The 27946-nt window shown below is 36.1% G+C and overlaps 2 protein-coding genes across 2 annotated transcripts; one reads left to right on the top strand and one right to left on the bottom strand.

Annotated features, from left to right (window-relative positions):
• Positions 1 to 2062: 2062 nt before the first annotated feature.
• Positions 2063 to 16522, bottom strand: LOC125669813 (N-alpha-acetyltransferase 60-like). The gene is made up of 6 exons (XM_048904616.2): positions 16435 to 16522; positions 14864 to 15097; positions 12581 to 12710; positions 9415 to 9511; positions 7509 to 7743; positions 2063 to 5808 (listed from the first exon to the last, which is right to left on the bottom strand). The coding sequence occupies exons 2-6, from the start codon at positions 14971 to 14973 to the stop codon at positions 5685 to 5687; spliced, it is 696 nt and encodes a 231-aa protein (XP_048760573.1). The 5' UTR covers positions 14974 to 15097; positions 16435 to 16522; the 3' UTR covers positions 2063 to 5684.
• LOC125669814 (2-(3-amino-3-carboxypropyl)histidine synthase subunit 2-like) lies at positions 16517 to 27802 on the top strand. The gene is made up of 7 exons (XM_048904617.2): positions 16517 to 16684; positions 21130 to 21285; positions 21422 to 21534; positions 22247 to 22464; positions 22946 to 23644; positions 26217 to 26387; positions 27641 to 27802. Exons 2-7 carry the CDS (start codon positions 21139 to 21141, stop codon positions 27769 to 27771), a joined length of 1479 nt encoding a protein of 492 aa, XP_048760574.2. The 5' UTR covers positions 16517 to 16684; positions 21130 to 21138; the 3' UTR covers positions 27772 to 27802.
• The last annotated feature ends 144 nt before the right edge of the window (positions 27803 to 27946 follow it).

A 27946-nucleotide genomic window follows, 5' to 3' on the forward strand; every position in this document is an offset into this window, starting at 1 on the left:
TTAGTAGGAAAAACTTATGGGCAGGATACAGACCAAACTATTAAGCTCCAGGATATTATAACTTGGTATATTTGATCACCCTGATGAGAGGAAGATGCCTATTATTTTTCAAGTTCAAAAATGGCGGTGCAGCATTCCCCTTGTAATATGCACAGCTCCACATTGTGACCATTCTTTGTACTAAGTTTCATCAAAATCCCCAAAGGGTTTAGGAGAAGTTGCAAAGACAAAATGGATTTTGATGAAACTTGGTACAAAGAAAGATCACAATGTGGAGCTGTGCATATTGCAAGGGGAATGCTATTTAATGTTTTCAAAGGAGTTGTGGCACTTGGACTTAAATCTTTTTCTATTCAAATTACTTTGTCTTCGCAACTTCTCCTAAACCCTTTGGGGGATTTTGATGAAACTTGGTACAAAGAATGGTCACAATGTGGAGATGTGCATATTGCAAGGGGAATGCTGCACCACCATTTTTGAAGGAGTTAGGGCCCTTGGACTTAGGTCTATTTTAAGCAAGTACCTTGTCTTCGCAACTTCTCCTAAACCCTTTGGGGGATTTTGATGAAACTTGGTACAAAGAAAGATCACAATGTGGAGCTGTGCATATTACAAGGGGAATGCTGCACCACCATTTTTGAAGGAGTTGGAATAGGGCCCTTGGACTTGGATCTATTTTATGCAAGTACCTTGTCTTCGCAACTCCTCCTAAACCCGTTGGGGGATTTTGATGAAACTTGGTACAAAGAAAGATCACAATGTGGAGCTGTGCATAATGCAAGGGGAATGCTGTCCAATGTTTTTTAAAGGAGTTGTGACCCTTGGACTTGATTTTTTCTATTCAAAATACTTTGTCTTTGCAACTCCTCCTAAAACTTTTGGGGGATTTTGATGGAATGATCACAATGTGGAGATATGCATATTACAAGGGGAATGCTGAACCACCATTTTTGAAGGAGTTAGGGCCCTTGGACTTAGATCTATTTTATGCAAGTACCTTGTCTTTGCAACTCCTCTTAAACCCTTTGGGGGATTTTAATGAAACTTAGTACAAAGGAAGATCACAATGTGTAGATATTCATATCATATTACAAGGGGAATGCTGTCCCACTATTTTTGAAGGAGTTACAGCCCTTGGACTTAGATTTATTCAATGCAAAATACATTGTTATTGCAACTCCGACGAAATCCTTTTGTGGATAATCCTTTCTTACTTGTTCAAATTCTTGGGTCAATGTATGTGGGTGCATCATGTACCGGTATAGCAGTGCCCTATTTTTAAAAGATGCCACTACTTTTATATGCCCATCAAAGACAGGATGTATTATGGTGTGGTTCTGTCTGTCCAGAATACAGACTGAACTGTAAGCTCCAAGATTTTAAAACTTGTAGTACATATGATAACTATGATGAGAAGATGCCTATTGTTTTTCAAGATCAAGGTCGTAGTATCATTTAGTAGGAAACCTAAATTGTAGGCAGGATACAGACCAAACCGTAAGCTCCAGGATATTACAATTTGGTATATATATAATCACCATTATAAGAGGAAGACGCCCATTGCTTTTAAAGGTCAAAGGTCATATAGTATTACTAAGTAGGGAAACCTTGTAGGCAGGATACAAACCCAACCGTAAGCTCCAGGATATTTGAACTTGGTACATTTGATCATCATGATGAGAGGAAGTGTTTGCGTGTGTGTGTCAATTCCATTTATTACAACAATAATCAAATTGATGATATCTTCATAAAATTAAAAACATCTTCATTTATTAGACTTTATGTTAATCTGATGCTCCATAAAGGCGAAAACAATATATCTCCTCCAGAGGCGGTGTAAATATGCTGGAGCGATACACAACTGCGGCAAAGTTCAGCTCAGTTTCTTAATTTTACCTCTTTATACAACAAGGTCTTGTATTTCTTATAGATAGTAAGTGTTTTTATCCCACAAATAAAATCAACTGACTTTAATCACCAGCATTGGTCAAATGGCAATAAAAATTTCTGCAGTAAAATAATAAAACAAGTTTTTTCTTCAATAAATACAACAAAATTCTCATCAGATAATCAATATTTATTTCCTCAATATGAATGTCAATGAATGAATGAATCCAAAACAGTAACAGAGTGCACAATTAACTACTTAAAGTATAACAATGTGTTTTAAATAACGTCACAAACAGCACAAAACAGTAACAAGTGACTATACATGTGTACGCAACAATCTAAGGTGTTCCCAAGGTTTCTGTCAATGCAATTTAATGGGTGCTTGTAACATACATAAAAGGAAATGCTGTGTATCGCAAAATTTTCATCTGCTTTTTTTCCCTCTTTTTCAACCAGACATATTGAAAAACAACTGTCCCATCTTATGAAGGAATAACCCACCAGGAAGACCAAATGAAAAGTAAATGATATATGTACTGTAGTATTTTGAAATTGAATATTTATTCAGCGAAAAAAAAAGTAGAAACACACTTGAATTTTTTTTTTAAAATCCCTGCTAGACTCAAACCCTTGATCTACACTGAGCTATCCTGCTATTAAAATTAAAAGGACAAGATATTATTTTTACGTCTGAATTTCGAATGGAAGTTAAAGCCAAGTCAATACAATGATTAAATTCACCACAATGTATAATTACCACTAGAAATTAATGGGTAATTTTAAATTCATCCAGTTTGAATTCCAGAAAAATAAAATGCTAATGAAAATTCCACTGTACCTAATGACAATAACATACTATTCACCATATTGGATGTCACTTGAAGATATAAAATTTTTTTAGACCTGATTCACTAATTAACATTTTTGTTGGAATTTATTAGAAATTTAATGTGTATATTTTGTCACAGGCTACAATAATCCTGAACTTCATCCACTTGGGAAGGGTTTGCAGGTTAGAGCATATAAACAAGTGCAATAAATTTTGTTCTGGAGTATTCTAATTTCAATGATGTACATTTCTTTCAGCTTTGCTCTGTTAATCACAACTTTTTCAAAGACATGATGTTTTAATTAATGAAACCCTTTTAGCCTAAGTTTAGGAGACACAACATTGTTTTAATGACAACACATTAATACACCATGTTGGATTTCAAATTTGCAGAATATTACAAATATCACAGTGAATTGTTTACACAGCTCCTGCCTGCCTGACTAACACACGAGTGCAACTATTCATTACAATACCATGGCGTTTGATGGCCAAATTCCCGACACGGGAAAAATTCCTAACATGAAGACAATCAAACAAAAAATAAACATTTACTGTATAATTCCACTGAAATACATATGGACAAATTTTGATTGAAGTTTAATGAAACTGTGACTTTTTTTCCAAGATACCTGATAAATCATGAACATTTACGATGAATTACTGAGTAAATATATTGCTGATACCTTGGAGTTTTAGTGTAGAACATGAGATGTACCAATGGGTTTCTCTACATTTGTTCACTTTCAAATCTATTATGCACTTCTCATAACTTTGTAGTTAATACAGTTTATCACAGTGCCACACCCCCAAATTACACTCTAATTGTCCATATCATTAGAGGTTTACAAAGCCTGCAGTAATCTAATTTCTCTCTTTCCTTTTTTTTTTTTATACATAAGATTCATTATGCAAAGGAATGATACCATATACATATGTATTAACAACATGAATATTTGTAAAGTTGTATTTACTATTCATAATTCTGCATGCAAAGTCAATTGCTCACTATAATCACATATTCTTTCATTTTTTTAATATCTCTCTCTCTCTCTCTCTCTCTCTCTCTATGTATGTATGAATGTCTTGCAATAAGTTTCTTTTTACATGTATAAAGTTTCTTTTTACATGTATAAAGAACATAGAGACATGTAATTAGAATTTAGCATACTTGTATTTTTCTAACAAAATCATTTTGGATCTGATGTCCATCTCCTTGTAACAGTACATGTGCTGGAATTAGTCGGAAAAATTACCACTAAAATAGTGAAAAAAGTACGTGTACTAAAATAGTAGCACTGAAAAACACTCCGTTCAATAAGATTATCACCTAGTATGTTTATAGTATATAAATAATGTTTCTTAGTAAAATAGATAATGGCCTATTGGCAAGACAATGACATTCTGGTGTCAAGCACTTTTAAAGTAGCTAAATAAAAATTGCCATTATCTTTATTAAATCTAATGACAGCAGGAACTAATGAGATCATAGATATATAAAATTCAGACTTGCTCCCGACATTCAGTCCTGCGTTCAAACATACATACATTTGGATTAAAGTGTCTCTTGTGGATGGAATTCCCAGGATTTTAGTGAATTTGTTCATATCCCAGGTAAACCCTTTAATGGCTATTTTAAAAAGATTTACGATATGTAAACATTTTACTACAACCATTAAAGTGAACACCGAAATGAAATTCAATTTATACTAAAGACAAATTACCCAACACACAGTAATCAGATGGAGATGTGAAACACACACACAGTAATCAGATGGAGATGTGAAACACACACAGGTAATTTGCTGCTGCAGATGAAGTAAACATACCGTAAATCACCGATTTTTGTCAGTCTAATTTTTGTGGTTTCAACATTATCGGTATTTAAAAAACCTTAAATTCAAATCCCCATGACCAAGAGATAGCAACCTATCATAAAGAACCATAACTCTATAACCACAAAACCTTCTATTTTTTTGGTCTCAAAACACAATAAATATTCCATCCCAAGAAAATACAAGTATGTGACTTAACAGTAAATCATGGTTTGGTATCTACTGGTAAGAAAATCCTTAAAATCGTATGTAGTACTTTGTAAAAGTTGATCACAGATTTTTATAAGTTAAGTACATCCAATTAAAATTTTTTCAATTGCAGATTACTGAAATAATATCTATCTTGTGTCAAATGGTCATACCTAAGTAACAGAAAACACATAAAATTTCCATATTTTGAGGCAAATAATCAGTATATATTGAAAATGAAGATGGTTATTTCAAACACAAAAAGAAGACAACAATAATTCATACAGTACCCTGTACAGAATGACCTTCATTAATTTCTTCATACCTTACACTCGAGACACACACAAAGCTAGATCCACATGAAGCTCTACCTGAACATGGACAAAACTCATACTCTTATTATGGCAATGCGTATTTTGTTCTAAGAGTCTCACATATACAGTATGCTTTTTGAATATTTTAGTTTCAATTTTATACTTGTATGTAAAACTTGACACTAATTACTACAGCACTTGTAAAACGTCCTAAACTACAATTCAGAATACAATAGCTAGCTACTTTTAGCACAGAGGTTTTAAAGTCAGAAAAAAATTCTGTTTAATCTGATGTTCATAATTTTCCAGTACACATAGACGGACTGTACATACAAAAACAAGAGGGTGCTTTCTTAAGACTTGACATTAATTAAGTTGCAAATATCATTTTCAGTATAATATTACTCCACTATATAACTTTATTTTAGTATAATAAATAATATATATGGATTGATTGCAAATATCACAACTTTGCTGGTAGAATACATACAGAATTTGCAGTGGTTATATTACTGACAAAAGAAGAAAGACTGTGGTACTAATTATCCAGAGAATACTTCTGAGATGCTCCCTGATATAAATATAGTATACTTTTGAGATACTCCCTAGAAGGAAATGGAATGATAACTAGTCAGAAGTGGCCCCAGCCAATAATCGACAAAACCATCCACGTACACTTCGAATGATCTGCCGTGGTAGAGCACATGGTTGTAGCTTCAACAGCAACTCTCCCATATTCATGACATAATCAGTAAAACTGTTAAAGAAATAGTCTTTACTGAAAATTTAACAACAAAACAAAAAACAAAACCCTGCACTTTTTGACACAATTATTGTTTTGAAAATTGTGGATCATAAATGACTGCATCTGATTTTGTTCATCATATCTACAAATCAAATTCTTTTTTTCATTATCAAGGTAGGTGGTTGTTTGGAGATTTAAGACCTTTTGAGAATATTTCACTCATACAGAGATGTGTCATCTGCTTAGGTAAAGTATGTACTACCAAGTTAGACCTACGTGAATGGTACATGTATGTACATTGCAGCCCACTTAGCAATGACAGAAGAATTTTATCACGCCTACACATACAATGAAGTGAAACCTTGGTTTTTAAGGTGAAAGTGAAGATATTGAACAGTGATCAATCTCATAACTCTTATAAGCAATACAAAATAGAGCGTTGGGCAAACACGGCCCCCTGGATATACCAGAGGTGGGATCAGGTGCCTAGGAGGAGTAAGCATCCCTTGTCAACTGGTCGCGCCTGCCGTGAGCCCTATATTTTGATCAGTTAAACGAAGTTATCCGTAGTCAAAATCACAAAAGAACAACCTAATAATCGGTATGAAACACGTCAGACAGATTTGACCCAATGATAGGTTGTAATGGCAAACTAGATCATTATAACGACTATAGAATTTGCGAATTGCTGACTTTTAACGAGACTGTTGAAACCCCTGTAACATCAATTTGTTTGCCAGTAGCCTGCCTCAATTTCAAAACTGATCATACGTAGAACAAGCTCTTACGTATCGAATCAGTTGAGAGTTATAAACACCATATGCAGGTGATATGGAATGAATACTAATGATACGATCGTAGAATGGCCTAATATTAAATAGAGACTGAGGAGGCAGCAGTCGTAGTTATATAAATTTCAAAAATTGTTTCTAAGAAAAAAAAATCAGCTTTTCGATTCATTTTACTTTCAATCAGATTACTTTCACATATTACATATTCGTTGAAAATTTAAACATGTTATGCTGATCATAAATGGGTTTTTTCCCCCAGCGCAATATTTTGTGTGACTCAAACCAGAATACAGTAATATATCTTGAATAGATAATATGCACTGATCGAATATATTAATAAATGTTGGAAATGATATTTAACAGTTATACAGAAAGACTTATATGCAGTGTGTTTCTAAAGATGTAACCTGGCAGTCAATTGTACCCAAAAACCTTATAATTATTTAGTTTTGAGATTTTATGGTGATTGTAAATAGCTTGATGAATGAGCTTACATTCATGTATTTATTCTAAAAACAAAAATCAGGGTTAAATTATAAATTGTTTCTTTCCTAACTACAGTTGCAGTAAATCAATCTGATACGCCAAATCCGATGTGATATTCTCACAACTGAAGAATGCTGTGTAATAGCAGAATATTAAGTAAGTCTGTGTCAATGGTTTTCTCTATTAAATCTATCTTAAAGTAAAAACCTGTAACTCTAATGTACATTTAAACCCAAACTTACATGTAGCTAGTTATCTCTCAGAACATTATTCCCTCTATATTGGATAGAGAATCATCATTGTTAATAAATTTGTTTATGTAAAATGCTTTGGCAAAATATGCTTACTGCATCGAATCTATGAAACTGAGTCAAGTTAAACAATGTTAACCACAAGGTACATGAAACGTGGAAGTTTTGTAAAGGATATATCGTTGACCATGGCGGTTTGCCCCCATTGATGTACAGCACATACAGGTATCCATCGCGGGGTTTTCCTTGTATTGAGTAGTAATATGGCAGGAAGCTATGAACCTTGAATCGCCGCTTCTCGTAGAACTTGATGGCAACACAGTTAGTGGCCAGGACATGGAGATAAATGGCTTTACAGTTGTAGCGGTCTTTGGCAGTGAGGTATGAGATTAAGCTATCTAACAACAGTGAAGCTACAAAATGAAATAAATTTCATAAAATACATTTTCATGTAAATCACATATTCCAACAGGAAACAAGAGGCCCATGGGCCACATCGCTCACCTGAGTCACCTTGGCTCATATTTAAAGATTTTCTCTATATATTTTTATGTAAAACTTTGATCCCTATTGTGGCCCCAAACTACTCCTGGAGGCCATGATTTATACAAAATTGAATCTGCACTGTCAGGAAGCTTTCACGTAAATGTAAACTTTTCTGGCCAGTGATTTTTCAGAAGATTTTTAATGATTTTCCTATATATTTGTAAGTAAAATTTTTATCCCCTGCTGTGGCCCTATCTTACCCCCGGGGACCATGATTTTTACAAACTTCAATCTGCACTGTCAGGAAGCTTTTGTGCAATGGTAAATTTCTTTAGCCAAATGGTTCTTATGGAATTTTTTTTAAAAAGATTTTTTCTACTTATCAGTTATGTAAAACTTTGATCCCCTATTGTGGCCCCATCCTAACACTAGGGGTCGTGACTTTAACAAACTTGAATCTGCACTATGTCAGGAAGCTTTCATGTAAATTTCCACTTTCCTGGCTCAGTAGTTTTTGAGAAGAAGATTTTTAAAGATTTTCCCTATATATTTGTATGTAAATCTTTGATCCCCTATTGTGACCCCATCCTACTCCTGGAGGTCATGATTTTAACCAATTTGAATCTGCACTATGTCAGAAAGCTTTCATGTAAATTTCAGCTCTTCTGGCCCAGTGGTTCTTGAGAGGAAGATTTTTTCTATATATTTGTATGTAAAACTTTGATCCCCTATTGCGACCCCATCCTACCCCCGGGGTTCATGATTTTAACAAACTTGAATCTGCACTATGTCAGGAAGCTTTCATATAAATTTCAACATTTCTGGCCCAGTGGTTCTTGAGAAAATTTTTAAATGACCCCACCCTATTTTTGCATTTTTGTGATTATCTCGCCTTTGAAGAGGGCATGGCCCTTAATTTCAACAAACTTGAAAGCCCTTCACCCAAGGATGCTTTTGGCCAAGTTTGGTTATAATTGGCCCGGTGGTTCTGGAGAAAAAGTCGAAAATGTAAAAAGTTTACAGACGGACGGACAAACGACGGACAACAGGCGATCAGAAAAGCTCACTTGAGCTTTCAGCTCAGGTGAGCTAAAAAAAAAGTGAACACATACCATGAATCGAAAAAATTGCAACTTTAAGTAAGAAGATATAAGTGTAAGGAAATTAAGATCACCAAGTGTAATGGTCTTCAAGTATCTGTAGTTTATGAAAATTGTGAGATTTAAGATTTATCATCTTTCAATAAAAAATTGATAAGGAACTTCTCTAGTATTACTTGACCCACAAATATGTCTAAAACAAGATGTTGTTGTGCAATGCATTTCTCCCAGACAAGGCCATGCCAATGTGGCAAATTTAACCTTCATAAATGACCTTGATCTTATCAGTCACATACATGTATATAGTTTCCCAAGTAAGAAGTTGTCCTTGTTTATTTAAAAAAATCACGACCAAGATTAAAGTTTCAAACAAACAGTAAAAATGACAAAAAGATAGACAGACAAGCCAAGTGATCTAGGAGGAATAAAAACAGAGAATACTCTTTTAATAGGCCTCAGGTAAACAAAAGAATCTCGTTACTGTTCTGTAATAACTACCTATTCCATGTTTCCTGTAGTCCACCACGACACCCAGACTCAGTATGTAAGCCACCTGACAAGTCGAGGGATAATAGGAGGCCACTATGTCTGCATCCTACAATAAAAAGAAAAAATATCATTCAATAATTCTTCTATATCAACATCAGCAGCTCAGAAAATAAACATCATTCAATAATTCTTCTATATCAACATCAGAAGCTCGGAAAATAAACATCATTCAATAACACTTCTATATCAACATCAGAAGCTCAGAAAATAAACATCATTCAATAATACTTCTATATCAACATCAGCAGCTCAGAAAATAAACATCATTCAATAATTCTTCTATATCAACATCAGCAGCTCAGAAAATAAACATCATTCAATAATACTTCTATATCAACATCAGCAGCTCAGAAAATAAACATCATTCAATAATTCTTCTATATCAACATCAGCAGCTCAGAAAATAAACATCATTCAATAATACTTCTATATCAACATCAGCAGCTCAGAAAATAAACATCATTCAATAATACTTCTATATCAACATCAGAAGCTCGGAAAATAAACATCATTCAATAATACTTCTATATCAACATCAGCAGCTCAGAAAATAAACATCATTTCAGAGGCAGCAGCTCCAGGGATGGGGGGATGCTGCCATGGTATGAACAACTACAAGAGGGAATTTGTACTTAATTTTACAATATGTGTCCTTATGGCTTCTGAGAAGAATGCTGCTTTATATTCCTATGTAAAAATTTAAATCAAGTTATCAAGGACCACTGTGGCACAGTGTGTAAAATCTGGAATCTACAATACATGAGGATGAACTGTACCTTTGTGGTTAACTTTAGAAGAAGATTTATTGAATAACTTTCCTATATATTCCCAAGTAAAACTTTAAATCCCTCTTAATGGATCCTTTTGAAGCCCCACTTCAGGAAGAAAGAGAGAAAGGTGGGGGAAGTGATAATGTGCACAAACATAACAGCATGCTTGTATATAAATTTGACATAATGTACCTTGGATTTTTAAGAATTCCTATGTAAAACTTGAGAAGGAATGCTACATAAGAAAAATTTGACATGGATGAAAATTGGGGGATATTTATAATAATATTTTGAAATTGGAAACTTTCAAAGGACCTCTCCACTTCAGCTGTGACATATGGCCCCCAATGATTTAGTAAAACATCAAAGTTTGTTAACATCAAGAGCTATGCCGTCTTTTGAAGTCAGGGTTGTCTGTTTTTGTTAAATCTCTATGGATATTCATTGAATGACCAGTTTTGCAAGCCTTTGTTTATATTGAGCACAACGTTGCCCGGATTTCTCCTTTTTATTATATTTCTTTTTTGTAATAAAGAAAATTATATCCAAAAGACAAGACTGGACAATCTTGTGCTGGTGATGAAATTCATAAAAATCTACAAAAACTACACGGTTTCTTTCTACATGTACCTCATTTACATGTCTTGACCTCATCTTGACCTGCTGAATATCAAATCAGCCATGTGATAATCTGTGTCACACTAATGCTCGAAATACTCATCAGGCCGCACAGTATTGTCGACTACATGTATACATACCAAATGAGGGAGGGGACACTCCCTCCCTCTTCCTGTTGCTACATCCCTGTGTTATTTGGATTTTACACAGAATACACATTTCAATATTCTCTCTCTCTCTCTCTCTCTCTCTCTCTCTCTCTCTCTCTCTCTCTCTCTCAATGTCAGGCAGTCAGTCTATTTTATCTGCTTAAAGCTGTATGATCCGAAGTTCATGTATCAAAGTTATTAATTTTCCCTTCAAAACAGCGTAAAAAAAAACATGGTAGGCGTCTATAAATAGCCCCATGTGCGTCAGGGGACTTTAACAAGTTCAAATTGTATAAATAGCACATTGTTTCGTGAATAAAGGAAAGCCGTATCAATTCAGGTAATAATTCTATAGTTTTCAGGCTGATGGTATCCATTTAAAACTTAGTTTTGTAACCTCATCTTCCAATATCCCAGGGGAAAAGGACTGTGAACATACTGGAGATACATCAGTGTTTAGTATTCATCAACAAGTATAATAGATAAATCATTCTTTATTTGAAAAGAGGGATGGTAAAAAGGGACCACAAGCTACAGCTAAAGTGGGGAGGTCCTTTACTTTATTTACTCAAAAAAATGCAGTTTTAGAAGAAACCAATCTCAATTTTTTCTTAAAACCCCTGCTAGATTCAAAACCACAATTTACAGTCCAGCAGTCAACGTGCTAACCTACTGAGCTACTCAGTTAGGCAATGATATTGAAAATGAATAGACGAATATTGCTGATATTCGTACTTTCATTCATGTTTTAAAAGGAAGTCAGCCACTATGATGATGTAGAGTACCTCCATAACACATTTTTGTTGCCTGTCCAGACTTTGAAGTTTTTGTGAGAACACACTCGAATCTACACTAGGTGAGGTTGCTTGCATATTGATTTCTTATACAAGTGTGTGGTGCTTCTGATGCTCGATCATTGTTTGGAATATTGTTTACCTAGTTTGTTTGTTGTCAGTGTATTATAAGTCTAAACATACATCACTTATGACATCAACAATTAAATGATTTGTCAAGATTATATAATTGAGTCCTATCACTCTGAAAAAAATTCCAAATTTAGGGAAAAAGTATGTATGGAGCGTAGCATATCAGACACCCTTCCCTTGTGAAGACATATATAAGGAAGCCTTCATAAGTTATAGATGTTCTGTTTCAAAATACCAGATACTATTTTCACTAACACACACAGACACACACAACACATACATCCTCCCAAAACACCAGATACTATTTTCACTTTTTCTTAATTATTAACACCCCCCCTCCCAAAACTTCACTATTTCTTAATTATTAATACCCCCTCCCAAAACACCAGATATTATTTTCACTATTTCTTAATTATCAACACGCCCTTCCAAAACACCAGATACTATGATACTACATTTCAACAAACTTGAGCCCTTTTTACCCAAGGTTGCTTTGTTGCAAGTTTGATAACATTGGAAGTTATAAATGTAAAAAGTTTTACAGACAGACAGATGATAGACAAACTTTTATCAAAAAAGCTCACTTGAGTTTTCACCTCAGGTGAGCTAAAAAAATCTAATACAATCAAAATCTAGTGTGTTGTCTCTGAACCTCTTTATTGGTGTTGGCAAGTTGTTTGACCTCCACCACGATGATCCCGATGATCCTGGAATGGTAGGTGGCTGCCAGTGAGTAGAACTTGGGGTTGGATGTAATATCCTGGTACCAAGTGTCAGGGTACCTGTCAAAAAATAATAATGCATGAAAGTGTCAGGGTACCTGTCAAAAGTTAGTAATGCATGAAAGTGTCAGGGTACCTGTCAAAAGTTAGTAATGCATGAAAGTGTCAGGGTACCTGTCAAAAGTTAGTAATGCATGAAATTTTACATGATGACAAGTAACTAACTGGATAAAAAGAAATTTTGAACAATGACATTAAGTTTAGAATTACATGTTTACTTAGCTTTTATAATATGACAATACGACATGAACACCCAGCAATAGTTGTTTAGATGTATACAAGAAATGTGATGTCTGAAATAAGGTCTATATTTATCATAAATTACAAAATTCAAATACATCTCTGGAGGTATAGAAATTGACAATATATCATATGAAATAGAAATGGCAAATCATGCACATTTATATAGTAAATGATTAAAATATTCTTCTAACACAAGGTTTGTAGACTTTCTAAATCCTTTATAACCTTGAATTGACATTTTAAAAAATCCAGCTGCAGAGGGTTTAGTAACGTAAAATATACGTGTATTTTGTCGCAAATTTTAACCCAAGATAGAGAACCTAATCAATTTTCAACTAGTGTAAAATCTAAAGCAAACTAGCATGGCGCTGCACCATACCCTTTTTAATTGCACAATGCCCTTTTTTCTCTATAAAATTTTTAAAATATTTGTTAACATAAACAATTGTTCTTTATTTCACAAGGTTGATTGAAAAGTTTAAAATCAAGGCAGCAGGTATTAACTTTTATAGAGGCTAAATGATTATTCTATTACTATCATAGTATGATACAATGAAAGTGCCCCGAAATTGTCTTGCTGCAACGAAAAGTGCCCTTTGGAACATATGATATGTGTGCCCTCTCTAGATCCTAGATTTAACACTATCAACTGAAAGGTGTGTCATAATTCTATGAAAATCAAGGGAAGAGTTATGAGACCAAAAAAGTACACCTATGGGAACTAAGCATGAAAACTGACAAGTCAGAAAGGGACACTTAACATGCTTAACGAATCAGGTGCTCTTCCATTAAAGTTTGTGTACCTGATTAGGTAGTTGAATCAGTATAGTTGGTAGATCCATCTAATTATTTTCTGGACTCAAAGACAGCATAGAAAGTGCTGTCATCTAATTGATAGTAAAAAAAAATCTACATCCCATAACTCTGCAACGATAAAACTGATACTTCCTCTTCCTAATCTGAGCATTACTTTAAATTCTACGAATATTTTCTCAAGTAATCTCTAATTATTGAATGCCATAGTGCTACATGTATTATCTTAAAAGGACTGGTTCACGATTTTAGAAAAACAACATTTTGCAATTTTTGATGTTAAATATTAAAAATGTAATTGATTTAATGTTGACAGCTAGAATTTTGACCTTCTGAATGCAAGAATAAATGCAATATTTTAGCCTTAAATCTGTATTATGTAAACAAAGACTCGAGTCTTTTTATGTATACAAAGAAACCAGTGAAATATCTTTGTAATTTTAAGCATCTTAATTTTGCATAGTCAAAAATTTAACTTTTAGATGACACATTTTACCCAAAGAATGCTTGAAATGTGAAAGATATGATAAACTTGGATCGATAACCATTTCTTTTGAAAATTTTGTGAACAATAACATACTGCAATCTTTGTTTACAAAACAAATAACAAACTCTTTAAAATGAGCTTCTGAGATGATGTATAACCTTAACTTTATGTGAAATCTTTCAAACACATTAGACAGTAGATTTTGTTCATCAAAAGTGAAAAACGAAATTTTGGGGGAAATCGTAAATCAGTCCCTTTAATAATATTTGAAAAAAATTTAAGCCACAACTTTATAAGGACAAATTACGCCAATGAATCTGAAAACTGAAACAGGTCTTCCTCTGCCTACTAGTAATATGTATAAAATTCATTAAAACTGTAAAAGTTATCATGTGTCATAGCAATCTAAATAAAATCAGATCCCATGATTTGCCCACGTAGTGAAGCGATCTACGTGAGCTGATCATAGGATCTGATTTTAATCAGATTGATGTCACAGAAAATGCTGACGGACTGACAGACAGACAAAGTGCTTGCTATAGGGCACCCTCCATATGGCATACACCCTGGTCATTCACATGGCATGAGCTATTGATTGATCATCACTTACTCAATCGGAAACCATTCTGTGCACAGCCTTTTGACTTCATTTATGTCATTGGGACAGAGAAAACGAAACTGGACCTCACGCTGGACACTGAAGGACATGGGCTGGTTCATGTCCCCCTCCACTGTTTGTTCATTACTTATGGTGACTGTATGGAGTTACATCACAGAATCAGAGATACCCATTTTCTCAGCTTTTTGTATATGACTTCGTGGCGTTTTATCTTCAGTCATCACTCTGGAAAAGTAAGTGCGTAGTGAGAATATTATGAGAAATAACAAATTGCATGTATTTTTTAATCATTTTGTAATGCAGAAGTGGCCTCTAAATTCCGTAAGATTATTGCTAACAGCTTGAATTTTAACAGGTATGTTAAAACCTAACAATCATCATTAATTTTTTAGTACATTTAATCTCACTGAAACACCTATTTGAAAATTGAACTGTGGTGAATATATGATTTGGATTTTCAATTTAGGATTAGTGTAAATAGTGTTACTCCCGATTTATAGTATTAATTATGGCATTGAGAGATATGTTAAAAATGAGGTAGCCTTTGCAAGACATTGAATCCTGCACCCTTGTTAGTTTTGTAGGACCTATTAGGGTTTTGCTGGAAACCCCCACCCACCCACTACCACCTTAATAGTAGTAAAGGGTGCAACGTATGAAATCTAAAGTTCATATAAATTTATTTTGTCTGTCAAATCGCTACAATAATATATTGGGTTTGGCATACAAATTACTGATGGAAAAATAGTCAATCTTGTACAATAAGATGTCAAACTACAGACCAGGCAGGCACTTGCAATAACTTCCGATCTTCCAAATAATAACAAATTATTAAAATTCATGGGAATACCATATGGGCTGAATATTTTCATTGGTGACAAGGACCATTAGCACTATGCTTTTTCTCAGAACTACAACAACAAAAATTCCCCATAAGCCCAACAGTTTAATTCATCGCTGTACTGGTGAAGGTATAGACTCAGTGAGATTCGTCAATGCTGGATATTTGGATTGTCCAAATATCCAACCTCAACAAATCTCGCTGGGATTAGTGCAGGTACAGGCAGGGTGTATTGGCCCAACTATCACAGCCTATCAACATCTCACTGAAATTCCTTGATTTTGCATCGATCATTGACTGCATCACATCCCAGCTTTACAGATGTATTTGCGGTGCTTAATTTTTTAAAGATAAACAATGATGTTTCATGGACCCAAGACAGTTAATATTTGGTGAAAAGTAAGAATTCTGAATTTGTTCGATATCCAAGTGCTTAATCACCGTTTGCAATATGTTAGTAGAAATCTAGTTAAATGAGATAAACTACATAAATTTTGATTATTAAATATCTAGTAGTTACTAATTATCAAACAGGGAAGATGTAATAAGATGCAAGTGTGTCAACAGGGAGGGTGTGCCAAAACAATTTGGCCTGAAATTTTGACATTATTGACCTCAGTCATGCCATACGTTGTATTGCTTACTACCGAACGTGAACAGAAATATCTTATGTATATAAAAAATATTGGATTAATATTAACAATGCAGTTAGCACGCCTACCTCATGAAAACATCACTAAGTGGCAAACAAAAAATAAAAGGACTTTTTCTGTAAACAAGTTCCTTCGTCTGCTTCACCTAAAAGCTTTAATAAGTGGGTTCGGATAAAACTAGGAAGTCACTGCAAAAGATATCAACACGAGTCAGCAGATGGCGTTCAAAACTTTTTTTTTATTTTTACCTAAACTATAAAGATACCAATAGTGATTTTTACTAGTCAGTTTGGATACAAAGTTGATCTACCAACATAGGTAAAAAATTCTATGTCGTAGTGCCAAACATGCAAAATCAACCAGAGACATTCTGAAACAACGTGTGCCCTGTAACAGTGTTAAGTCAATAAGTGTAACATAAATAGAATGTTCTATTGTTAAAGTACTAACGTCCTACGGAGGTGAGGGCCTGTCCCGAGACACAGTTAGATTATTCTAATTTAGTGTAATAGACAGTCTACGTCTAGTGAGTCATGTACAATCACAGGAACTTGTTGATTTGAGAGTGATAGATATACCAGTTATAATACATGTATATGTATATGGTATCATACAGTTTACATATAGGCCTATCTATGGTGTGCTTATAGGTGTGTTAATAGGAATGGGAAAAAAGCAATGGAGTAGACCGGGATTCGAACCCGGACCCCCTGAGTTTTCTAGTCAGGTGCTCCACCAACTGGGCTATCTGGCCAACGGTGATTGAACTCGTCTGACTGCTGCATTCCTCCCTCGTAAATTGTCTTCAAGGTTACAACCCACATTTTTTTGCCCCTTGCAGAATTTTCAATTCCAAGCCCATGAGGGGTGGTCGATGGCACCAAATGTAACAGTAAGGGAGAAAATGCAACAGGTTTGAATCCCAATCTGGTCTGTTGCATTTTCTCCCTTCTTGTTACATTTAGTGTCGTAGACCAGCCCCTGGACTGACAGGTGAAAATGCCCACCAGGGGATAAAGATCCTGGGTAGATGTCTTCAAGTGTGAAGACATTCAAGGAGGGAGGAATATAGTTGTCAGCCGGGTTCGACAATCTAATTTTAATTAGATTGCCGGGTTCGATCGCCAGTGGCCAGTTAGCTTAGTTAGTAGAGCACCTGACTAGAGATTCAGGGGGCTCGGGTTCAAATCCTGGTCTGGTCTGTTGTATTTTTTGCCTTCTTGTTACAGCTGCATAGTGCATGTCATCGTATATAATATAATAGTGCACATCATCGTATATAAACTAGTGCACATCATCATATATAATATACCTTATTGTTTTTAGAGAGGTGGACAGGTATAGTCTGGCAGCTATATTGTGTCCACTTCTCTAAAGAGAGTAGTATATCATCCAAGTTTAATAGTTATTGAATTTAAAACTAGTATAATAAAAGCCTGTAATCAAATTATAACGTGTAGACGATATAACATCCTCCCCAAGACAGTTAAACATGTATAGACATTGAAGTATACAGTATTTTTATCGAGACAGAGGGAAAAAAACCATAAATCGGTATGATGCCTACTATTCCAGTCAAGGACTGAGCTGAGAGTACCGTAGCTTAGCTTTGCTTAATGAAGCTGTAGGTGGGAGTATTTGTATTTTGGAGATATAGGTCAAAGAATACACTCTGACCACCACCACCCCACCCCCTAAAAAAAGCAGCTTCTCCTCCTTCTATTGATCAACATGCCACCATCTGATGTATTATCACACATGACCATTTACACATGCCCATAGGAAACAACTTAGCTTCAATCTATTTACAGTTTATAAAAAACCTAGGACTATTTACAACCAAAACTGGCAGGATTAGATCATGCTAATTGTTCTGATGCTGTTCTTAAATTCATTCAGACTGGAAACATTGACAGCATATGATAGTATTATTGTTGATGGAAAAAGGGATTGTTGATGGCTCTGAGTCCTAGAGTAAGGGAGCAGGGACCTGATGGGATGTAGGATTGTTGATGGCTCTGAGTCCCAGAGTAAGGGAGCAGGGACCTGATGCCATGTAGAACTGTTGATGGCTCTGAGTCCTAGAGTAAGGGAGCAGGGACCTGATGCCATGTAGGACTGTTGATGGCTCTGAGTCCCAGAGTAAGGGAGCAGGGACCTGATGCCATGTAGGACTGTTGATGACTCTGAGTCCTAGAGTAAGGGAGCAGGGACCTGATGGCATGTAGGACTGTTGATGGCTCTGAGTCCTAGAGTAAGGGAGCAGGGACCTGATGCCATGTAGGACTGTTGATGGCTCTGAGTCCCAGAGTAAGGGAGCAGGGACCTGATGTCATGTAGGACTGTTGATGGCTCTGAGTCCTAGAGTAAGGGAGCAGGGACCTGATGTCATGTAGGACTGTTGATGGCTCTGAGTCCTAGAGTAAGGGAGCAGGGACCTAATGGCAAGTAGGACTGTTGATGGCTCTGAGTCCTAGAGTAAGGGAGCAGGGACCTGATGTCATGTAGGACTGTTGATGACTCTGAGTCCTAGAGTAAGGGAGCAGGGACCTAATGGCATGTAGTGCTGTTGATGGCTCTGAGTCATAGAGTAAGGGAGCAGGGACATGATGGCATGTAGGACTGTTGATGGCTCTGAGTCCCAGAGAAAGGGAGCAGGGACCTGATGTCATGTAGGACTGTTGATGACTCTGAGTCCCAGAGTAAGGGAGCAGGGACCTGATGGCATGTAGGACTGTTGATGGCTCTGAGTCCTAGAGTAAGGGAGCAGGGACCTGATGTCATGTAGGACTGTTGATGACTCAGTCCTAGAGTAAGGGAGCAGGGACCTGATGTCATGTAGGACTGTTGATGGCTCTGAGTCCTAGAGTAAGGGAACAGGGACCTGATGGTATGTAGGACTGTTGATGGCTCTGAGTCCCAGAGTAAGGGAGCATGGACCTGATGCCATGTAGGACTGTTGATGGCTCTGAGTCCTAGAGTAAGGGAGCAGGGACCTGATGGCATGTAGGACTGTTGATGACTCAGTCCTAGAGTAAGGGAGCAGGTACCTGATGTCATGTAGGACTGTTGGTGGCTCTGAGTCCCAGAGTAAGGGAGCAGGGACCTGATGGCATTTAGGACTGTTGATGGCCATGAGTCCTAGAGTAAGGGAGCAGGGACCTGATGTCATGTAGGACTGTTGGTGGCTCTGAGTCCTAGAGTAAGGGAGCAGGGACCTGATGGCATTTAGGACTGTTGATGGCCATGAGTCCCAGAGTAAGGGAGCAGGGACCTGATGCCATGTTCCTGTGTTGTTGAATTGGCTCCCTAAGACACAAGGTAAGTATGTGATGGTACAGCAACAAGATGGTGAACAATACAGTGAAGCGTGGTGACCTTTGCTTTCCGTGGGCGGTCTTGTAGTGTCAGCTAAATGTAGGTCTTCTAACATCTTGGATACACTGCTGGTAGTTCTGTAATTCCCAGTAACAAAGCGTAATGTTCTTCCAATTCCAGCTAATAAATGTTTCTCTGAGTTACCGGGTGTCACATGATGGAAGCATATTAGTACTCCACAATTGATCTTACTAAGGTAGTGTAATGCTGTGCCTTGGTGGCCCTAGAGTGCTGATGTTATGCCTGAGAAAAGCATTGATGTTATTTGCTTTGTTCATGACTGACCCAATATGTTGATTCCATGACAAGTTCTGATGTTGAGGCCTAGGTATTTTGTGGACTTCACTGTTGCCAAGGTCTTTCCAGTGGAAGGTGTAATTTCTGATGGTGGACTTCCTCTTGTTTGTCACACACTTGTCTGGTTGTATGACCTGCTGAGTTCAATCCATCAGAAACCTTGTGACCCATTCCCCTGATTCCATAATAATGACACTTGCTGAGAATTAATTGATGGGGCACCTTGTCAGAGGCATTTGAGAAGTTCAGCAATACACAGGCTCCACTGTTCAATCCAGCTAGCTCTGGGAGCCACCGGTACTTAGTTCCATTTAATAAAAAAAACTTTCAGCGATACAAGTTTTTGTACAATTGACCCAAAACTATGGAACAACATGCATGTACCCTTGGATGAAAAGGTGTATAGATAACAAACAGTGATCAATCTCATAACTCCTATAAAGAATACAAAATTAAGAGTAGGGCAAATACAGGCCCCAGGACATACCAGAGGTGGGGTCAGCTCCCTAGGAGGAGTAAGCATCCCCTGTCAACTGGTAATACCCGTTATGAGCCATATATCTCAAATAGATAAATGGAGTATTCAGTAGTCAAAATCAGTGTGTAAAGAATGGCCTCAATTGATATGAAACATGTCAGACTGCTTTTTACCCAATAACAGGTTGTATTGGTAAATTAGATTGCTATGATGACCATAAAATTTACAAAATACATGTACTGACTCTAAATAAGACTGTTGAAACCCCTGTAACATCAACTTATTTATCAGTAGCCTGCTTCTATTTCAAAACTAGACATATGCAGAACAAGCTCTTGCATATCGAATCAGTTGAGAGACATAAACATCAGATGCATGCATGTGATAAGACTGAATCCCTGGATTTATTCAAAAGCTAGTGAAAATTAACTATTTTAGAGACTTCAATGCCTTGTTCTACATGTAACTTTTAAATATATCATTTGATATCTCGAAGTTTTTTCTTGGTCCCATCGAGATAGCAATATTTGAATGTATATATTGTCCATTTACTGTACAAAAAACCAAGCACCGCAGGTTGAGGTGTTGATGTACAAATTTCAATTTTTAGGGGAAAAAAATGTCAGCCTTTAGCACAGCAGATGAGACGGTCATCCATAGACAAATTGATGCCCCTCTGCATTCATCCACAGAGGGGAGTGTTATAGAGACGGTATACGAAATCGGAAGATGTGCCAACTGGATAAATAGTCACTGTTATGAGAAGGTAAATTTATTAATCTTATCATCTATGCAAATATGATTAACACAGGAATACATACACTGAAGAACACCTGTAGTATATAAAATTTTATGTGTCTTTATGAAATGTTTTTGTACACATTTTTTTTTAAATCTTACAGGTTGCACTCCAGTTTCCAGATGAGATCATGAGAGATGCCACTCAAGTTGCTGAAAGATTAGAAAAAGCAACCAGTAAAAAAATAGCAGTTTTGGGGGACACTTCGTATGGAAGGTATTTTTGTCATAATATTATGTTTTCATTATAGGTGCTTACCTGTACTTTGGGCTAAAGTTCAAAAAGTTTGTTTGTCCTTGCCCAACTGACTGAAGTAAATCTTACCGAATGAAAAGTTTTATTTCACATTTTTAGGGCAGATTTTATCAGGATATTGGTATATATAGGTATATGTATATCTTTGTGGCAAGTTCAGTTTCAATTAAAAGAAATTGTCCTAACTTTCCAGAGTCCATTTGGAAAATCAATTGCATACTTTACGAACTATATCATTCAGTCAACTCTGTTCTCGTAACAATTACACTAACTTGTACATACTGTATGATTAAAATGGCCGCTGTGAAAAGAAGAAAAGGCCATGGAATGATAGAATATCAGAAAAGAGTAAAACGTAATTTTATTTAGAAAAGAAAGTAAGAATAGAAAAAGTTTTAAAATGCTTTCAGCTCTTCTATCATAAGCAGTCCAGTTTCCATGACCGTTCTAACAGAAACCAATCTGACCTCAGAGATTATGCTTACCTACGTATACCTAGAATTGCAGGGATTGCATGGGCAAAATAAGAATCTTTTTATAGGTGGTCTTATGATCAATATGTTGATGCTAATGTACCAAATGTTGTAAGGATTATTTAGGAGTATATTTCTTTTGTCTGGCCTCATTTTCAAGCAGTGTATTTCTAATGTTTTATAATTTTTTACGTACAAAGTTGTTGTGTGGATGAAGTGGCAGCAGAACACTTTAAAGCAGACAGCATCATTCACTTTGGTCATGCATGCTTGAGTCCCACCAATCGCCTTCCAGTCCTCTACATATTTGGTCATAAGGAGATCGATGTACCAGATTGTGTGGAGAAGTTTAACAGTTTGTATTCAGCAGAAGATAATGTGGTTCTGATATATGAAACAGAATATGACTATGTTGCAGGTAATCCTCTTACAAGTAACTTACATCAATACCATATAAGCAGAATATTTAGTGATTTGATTTTGGCATTATTATTAAGGGTGTTGAGATCACTAAAATTAAATATTGCTGACAATTTATTCTGTATCGCAGGTAACAGTTATCTTTCTTGGAATTACAAAGTTGCTAGAATAGCTATCGCTAATTATATATACCCATTTTTATGAGAAAACCGCTAAGTTTGTGTCTCGCTAAAAATTCCACTTATACAGCATTGCTGTAGCGAAAAAGCTTCATGCTAGGTTAAGGAACAGAGGCGCTACATTTTTTTTCAAAAAATGTTTCATGTCTGGTGCAGATGGGTTCAATTCATGGCTCTCTATCATGATATTGTACTTGGACTTGATTTGCTGGTAAATGTGTAAGATTTTTACAAGAGAGTAATAACAGCAAAGTTTTTGAACAGTTCTTTAGGTATTAACTGTTTATATTTTACTTGTAGATACACTATCTAACCAACTGACTTCAGCTTTCAAGAATCTGACATTGTCGAGGTTAGATGTTCCAGTCTCAGTAGACACTAGTGTTGGTCAAGAGATCAATGCTGCATCACATAGCACAGACTGTGTAGGATTTCAGAGTCCTAGGACAGCATTCCGGAAGTGTGGGAGATTATTCCCCAACATGTGTGAACAGGACTTTGATGAATCCAGGAAAATATTTTATATTGGGGAGGAGAGTTTGGCATTATCAAACTTAATGATGACATTCAACAAGTGTTCGTTCTGTTGTTATAATCCATCCAGAATGGAAGTCGTCAAAGAAAATGTCAGGAGCAACAAGGCATTGATGAAGCGCTTTCACATGGTAGAGAAGGCGAAAGATGCCAGGATTGTGGGTATAGTGGCAGGCACATTGGGAGTGGTAAACTACTTAAACATCATCAACAGGCTCAAGGATATGATTAAGAGAGCCGGGAAGAAGAGCTATACTTTTGTGGTGGGCAAGCTTAATGTTCCCAAATTGGCCAACTTTATGGAGATTGATGTGTTTGTTTTGGTGGCATGTCCTGATAACAGCCTCCTAGACAGTTCAGAATTCTATAAGCCTGTTGTGACACCATTTGAGATGGAACTTGCCTGTAACAGTAATTTTGAATGGGATGGGAGTTATGTCACAAACTTTACTGATCTATTACCAGGTACGCAGTACATAAATACTTCAATGGGAAACTTCTGTTTGGGATCCATTTAGAGGTTTTTAGCTCACCTGTGACAAAATCATTAGGTGAGCTTTCCTGATTGAAATTTGTTGTCGTCTCTGTCGACTTCACATTTTCATCTCCTTCTCTAGAACGATGAAGTCAATTTCAAGCAAACTTGGCACAAAGTATCCTTGGGTAAAAGGGGATTCAAGTTTATTCAAATGATAGGGCAAATTCTTTATAAAGGGGAGATAATCAAGAAAAACTGAACATTGGATGAGTGTCTTAAAATATCTTCTCAAAATCATGGTATATACATATAGTTGAGATTAAAGTTTGTTCCAATTGTGACCTACAGACCAATAATGGGCCCCATAGGAGAGGTGCTAAATTCTACTCCGTTTTATGTTGCATTATATAAAAACAAGTGTGAATTAATTAACTCACCTGATCTGGATTTTTCAACATGTCATGCCCCCCCCCCCCCCCCCCCCAAAAAAAAAACCCAAACAAACTGATGTTGGAACTTGGACTGAAGTCTGAGATTTTACTCAAATTCTGACTGCCTAAATAAAAGAAAATTCAAACTAAATCCAAGCCTGAGCTGTAAGCTCACTTTTTGTACAACCTCTGTTTGTCAGTAAATAAACTTTACACATTTTCAACTTCTCCAGCACCACAAGGCCAGTTTCTACCAAACTTGCCATAAAGCATTCCTTAGTAAAGGGGCAATATTGCTCGAATGAGGGGTCATACATTTTTCACAGGGGAGATAATTAAGAAATGGTGAAGATATGGTGTCATATATATCTTTTAAAAATCTTTTAAGAACCGCTGGATCAGACAAAACTTATGTGAAAGCATCCTTAATGAGTGGAGATTCAAACATGTTCAAATCATGACCCTTTGGAGTAGGGTGGGGTCACAATAGGGGACCAAAGTTTTACATGGGATATATAGGGGGGGAAATTCTAAAATGTTCTTCTCAAGAACAGCAAGGTCTTGATTTGTCATATGAATATGCAAGGATCTTCAGGGAGTACAGATTCAAGTTTGTTGAATTTGTGGCCCCTCAGGGGTAGGGTGGGGCCTCAATAGGGGATCATAGTTTTACAAGGGAATATATAGTAGAAAGTCTTTATGAACAATTAGACCATGAATAGTCATGTTATTAGCTAAGCATCATCAGGTAGTGTAAATTTAAAATTGTTGAAATCAATGACTTTGGGGATAGGATGGGGCCACAATAGGGGATTAATGTTTTATATGAGGATATACAGGAAAAATCTTTAAAATTCTTCTTCTCAAAAACAGCAGGGTCATGATTAGTCATTGTAATATGTAAGCATCCTAAGGTAGTACAGATTTAAGTTTGTTTAAGCCATGGCCATGGGTGGTTGGATGGGTCCACAATAGGGGAACAAAGTCTTTTTAAGGGAATTTATAGGAAAAGATTTTTAAAATCTTCTCCAGACCAGGGCCATGATTAGTCATATCAATATGCAACCATTCTCAGGTTTTGCAGATTTCCGTTTATTTAAAAGCATGGCCTCAAGAGTGTATGAGGGGGCCATGATAGGGAATAAAATTGTGCATGGCAGTATATGAGAAAATTTTGTATAAAGATTTCTCCAGACCAACAGGGCCATGCTTTGTTGTCATTGATATGCAAGCATCCTCAGGTACTGTAGATTCAATATTCTTCAAATCATGGCCTTGGGTTAAGATTGGGCCTTAATAGGGAATCAAAATTTTACATGGGAAAATATGTAATCTTTGAAAATTTTCTTATTAAGGACCACAGATTAGATTTCAATAGGGTTGGCTTAAATAGGGAATTAAAATTTTGCATGACTATATATAGGAAATATGAGGGAAAAAATTAAGAGTAGCAGGGCCACACTAAATCATATCAATATGTATATCTTTTGAATTCAGTTTTTTTTATGGACCGTAGGGTTAGGGTGGGGCTAAAATCATGGATCAAATTTTACATGATACATGATTATGGGAGGGAATCTTTTATACTTTCTTTAAGACATTAAGGTCATTGTATTAAAGAGGGTGAAGATATTTAGGGCCAAGGTGACTCAGGTGAGCATTGTGGTCCATGGCATTTTGTTTAAAGAAAAGGTCCCTAAATTGTGAATGAGTAGCAATCAATTTTCACTTTGTTGCTACAAATTTGTTCAACCATGCATGGCTCCTTTGACTAGGAAAAGGGTACAAATATTAATGGCTAGATATTTTGTAACAGTTAGGAAGTGCTGATCAGGTTAGCGATGTGGTCCGTGGGCCTCTTGTTTTGGTTTTGTGTTCTAGCTATATACTGATATGATACAGAGTAGGATATGATTAGCAATGTTTCCTCTATACACTCACATACTTCTAAGGAATAGGATAAAAGGCTATAATTTAGTATTGATCTGACTGTATATGTAGGAATATGATAAAAGGTTATAATTTAGTATTGATCTGACTGTATATGTAGGAATATGATAAAAAGCTATAATTCCGTATTGATCTGACCGTGTATGTTTTCTTTTGATGTTTATAAAATCAATTTCAGGAGGGTCATCTTATCGAGAGCTGGTGGTTCCTGATGAAGTGACAGATGTATCCCTCATTACTGGAAAGATGAGAACTATTGGCTTATCCAAAGACCAACCAGAGACTGTTTCCTCAGTTGTTCTCCGTAGTCAAGCTCTTAGTGTGTCCACACTACCAGCAGAGTCAGCAGGTAATGGAATGGTCACCAACAAAGGCAATCTAATTACAACAAGGTGATCGTGAAATTTGACAGAGGATTCATGTAGGCGCATTTTAACACACACACACACACCCCTGCTTACAAATGTTTTGGGAGAGGGGTACAGAATTACTATTTCCTGTCTATCTGTATAAGTTGTTTCTGATGTTGGACGCCACATAGCTTTGTAACTAAGAAACATCCAATGCTCACACCTTCATACAAAGTTTTTTCTGTGACTTGAGGATTGTTAAGATTGTCCAAGGTGGAAAAAGTCAAGGTCACAAGGAGAACATTTTTTAAAAACTGTTCTTTGTAACAATTGTTAGCAGGTGCTTATTCATGCACTAGCACAATGGTTATTCATGGATGGTGGTGGGTCATAACCCAGACTCAAAGACATTTGGACAAGTCAAGGTAACTGGAAGAATTCTTCTCCAAACTGTATGTTTACAATAGAGAGGTCTTAGATAATATAATACATTTGATCACAAAGATCTAAATGTGATTTGTTGATATAGACTATTTTTAAAAGAGCCCTTTAAAAAAACATGTTAGACACACATACTTGAGCTAAAGTTTGCTTTTGAATTTGTATGCTGTGACTCTCAAGGAAGGTTGATCAATTGTTGAATTTTGCATTGAAATAGATATTATTTCCTTTATGCTTGAGCTTGGATGAGTCATGAGAGGTACTTTAGTCCTGTTATAGTGAGACCCAGGGAGAGATGTGGAGTGATTATCAATGGCCGGAATGTCATACGCATATCTCTTTACAATGAATGCAAAGTATAGGCGTCTGAATCTTGATAAATATAATACATCTATTTGAACAGCTGGGAATTCTGACAGAAATGATAAAATGTATATACATGTATGAAAAAATTAATTTTATTTTTAGAAATTCACGAGGGTATGAATCACAATCAATGCTTCATGCCTGCATACTTTTTCATGAAGTGCTACTGCAAATCATGACGTATGCTGGTGTGAAATGTCGCAGTTCATACCTTCATGTATTTTCAAAAAAAAATTTATCTCTTAAGTACAGTCAAACCTGGTTATCTCGAACTCGATGGGACCAAGAAAAAACTTTGAGATATCCAAGAATTCGAGATATCAAGGGTAAAATACTTAAAGAATAAGTGGTTGGGACTTCTGAATCACTTTGACAAATCAATGGTATTCGAGATATCGGTGTTCGAAGTTCAACTGTATATAGATTCATGTTTTGCCATTTACAGGGGAGTACCTATCAAACAGATCCTGGCAAGGCTTGGATCAACAGCTGGGAGAGACCCTGGTGGTGGACGCAGTGGAGGGCCAGTTTGGAATAGCTGCCGAATACATAGAAAAACCTACAAATAAAGACTAGAAAAACCTTCGAATAAAGACTAGAAAATTGTTGTGGCATTTTCTTATTTTCTGCCAGTATGGTCTGTATCACCTTGTGGTATTAATTGTACCCCACGCAATGAAGTTCCACGCAATGAAGTTGTGGAGGGTATAATGTTTTTGACCTGTCAGTCCATCTGTCCTGTTCTTGTAAG

This window comes from Ostrea edulis, chromosome 4, assembly GCF_947568905.1.
Source record: "Ostrea edulis chromosome 4, xbOstEdul1.1, whole genome shotgun sequence".
NCBI lineage: Eukaryota > Metazoa > Mollusca > Bivalvia > Ostreida > Ostreidae > Ostrea > Ostrea edulis.

Excerpts from the sequence above, each read along its gene's own strand:
- LOC125669814 (XM_048904617.2), top strand. The coding sequence starts at position 21,139 with ATGTCAGCCTTTAGCACAGCAGATGAGACGGTCATCCATAGACAAATT. Across the intron at positions 21,286-21,421 it reads ATAGTCACTGTTATGAGAAG|GTTGCACTCCAGTTTCCAGA; the intron begins GTAAATTTATTA and ends TAAATCTTACAG. Across the intron at positions 22,465-22,945 it reads AGAATATGACTATGTTGCAG|ATACACTATCTAACCAACTG; the intron begins GTAATCCTCTTA and ends TTTTACTTGTAG.
- LOC125669813 (XM_048904616.2), bottom strand. The coding sequence starts at position 14,973 with ATGAACCAGCCCATGTCCTTCAGTGTCCAGCGTGAGGTCCAGTTTCGT. Across the intron at positions 7,744-9,414 it reads CTACAGGAAACATGGAATAG|CTTCACTGTTGTTAGATAGC; the intron begins GTAGTTATTACA and ends TTCATTTTGTAG. Across the intron at positions 5,809-7,508 it reads AAACCGCCATGGTCAACGAT|TGATTATGTCATGAATATGG; the intron begins ATATCCTTTACA and ends TAACAGTTTTAC.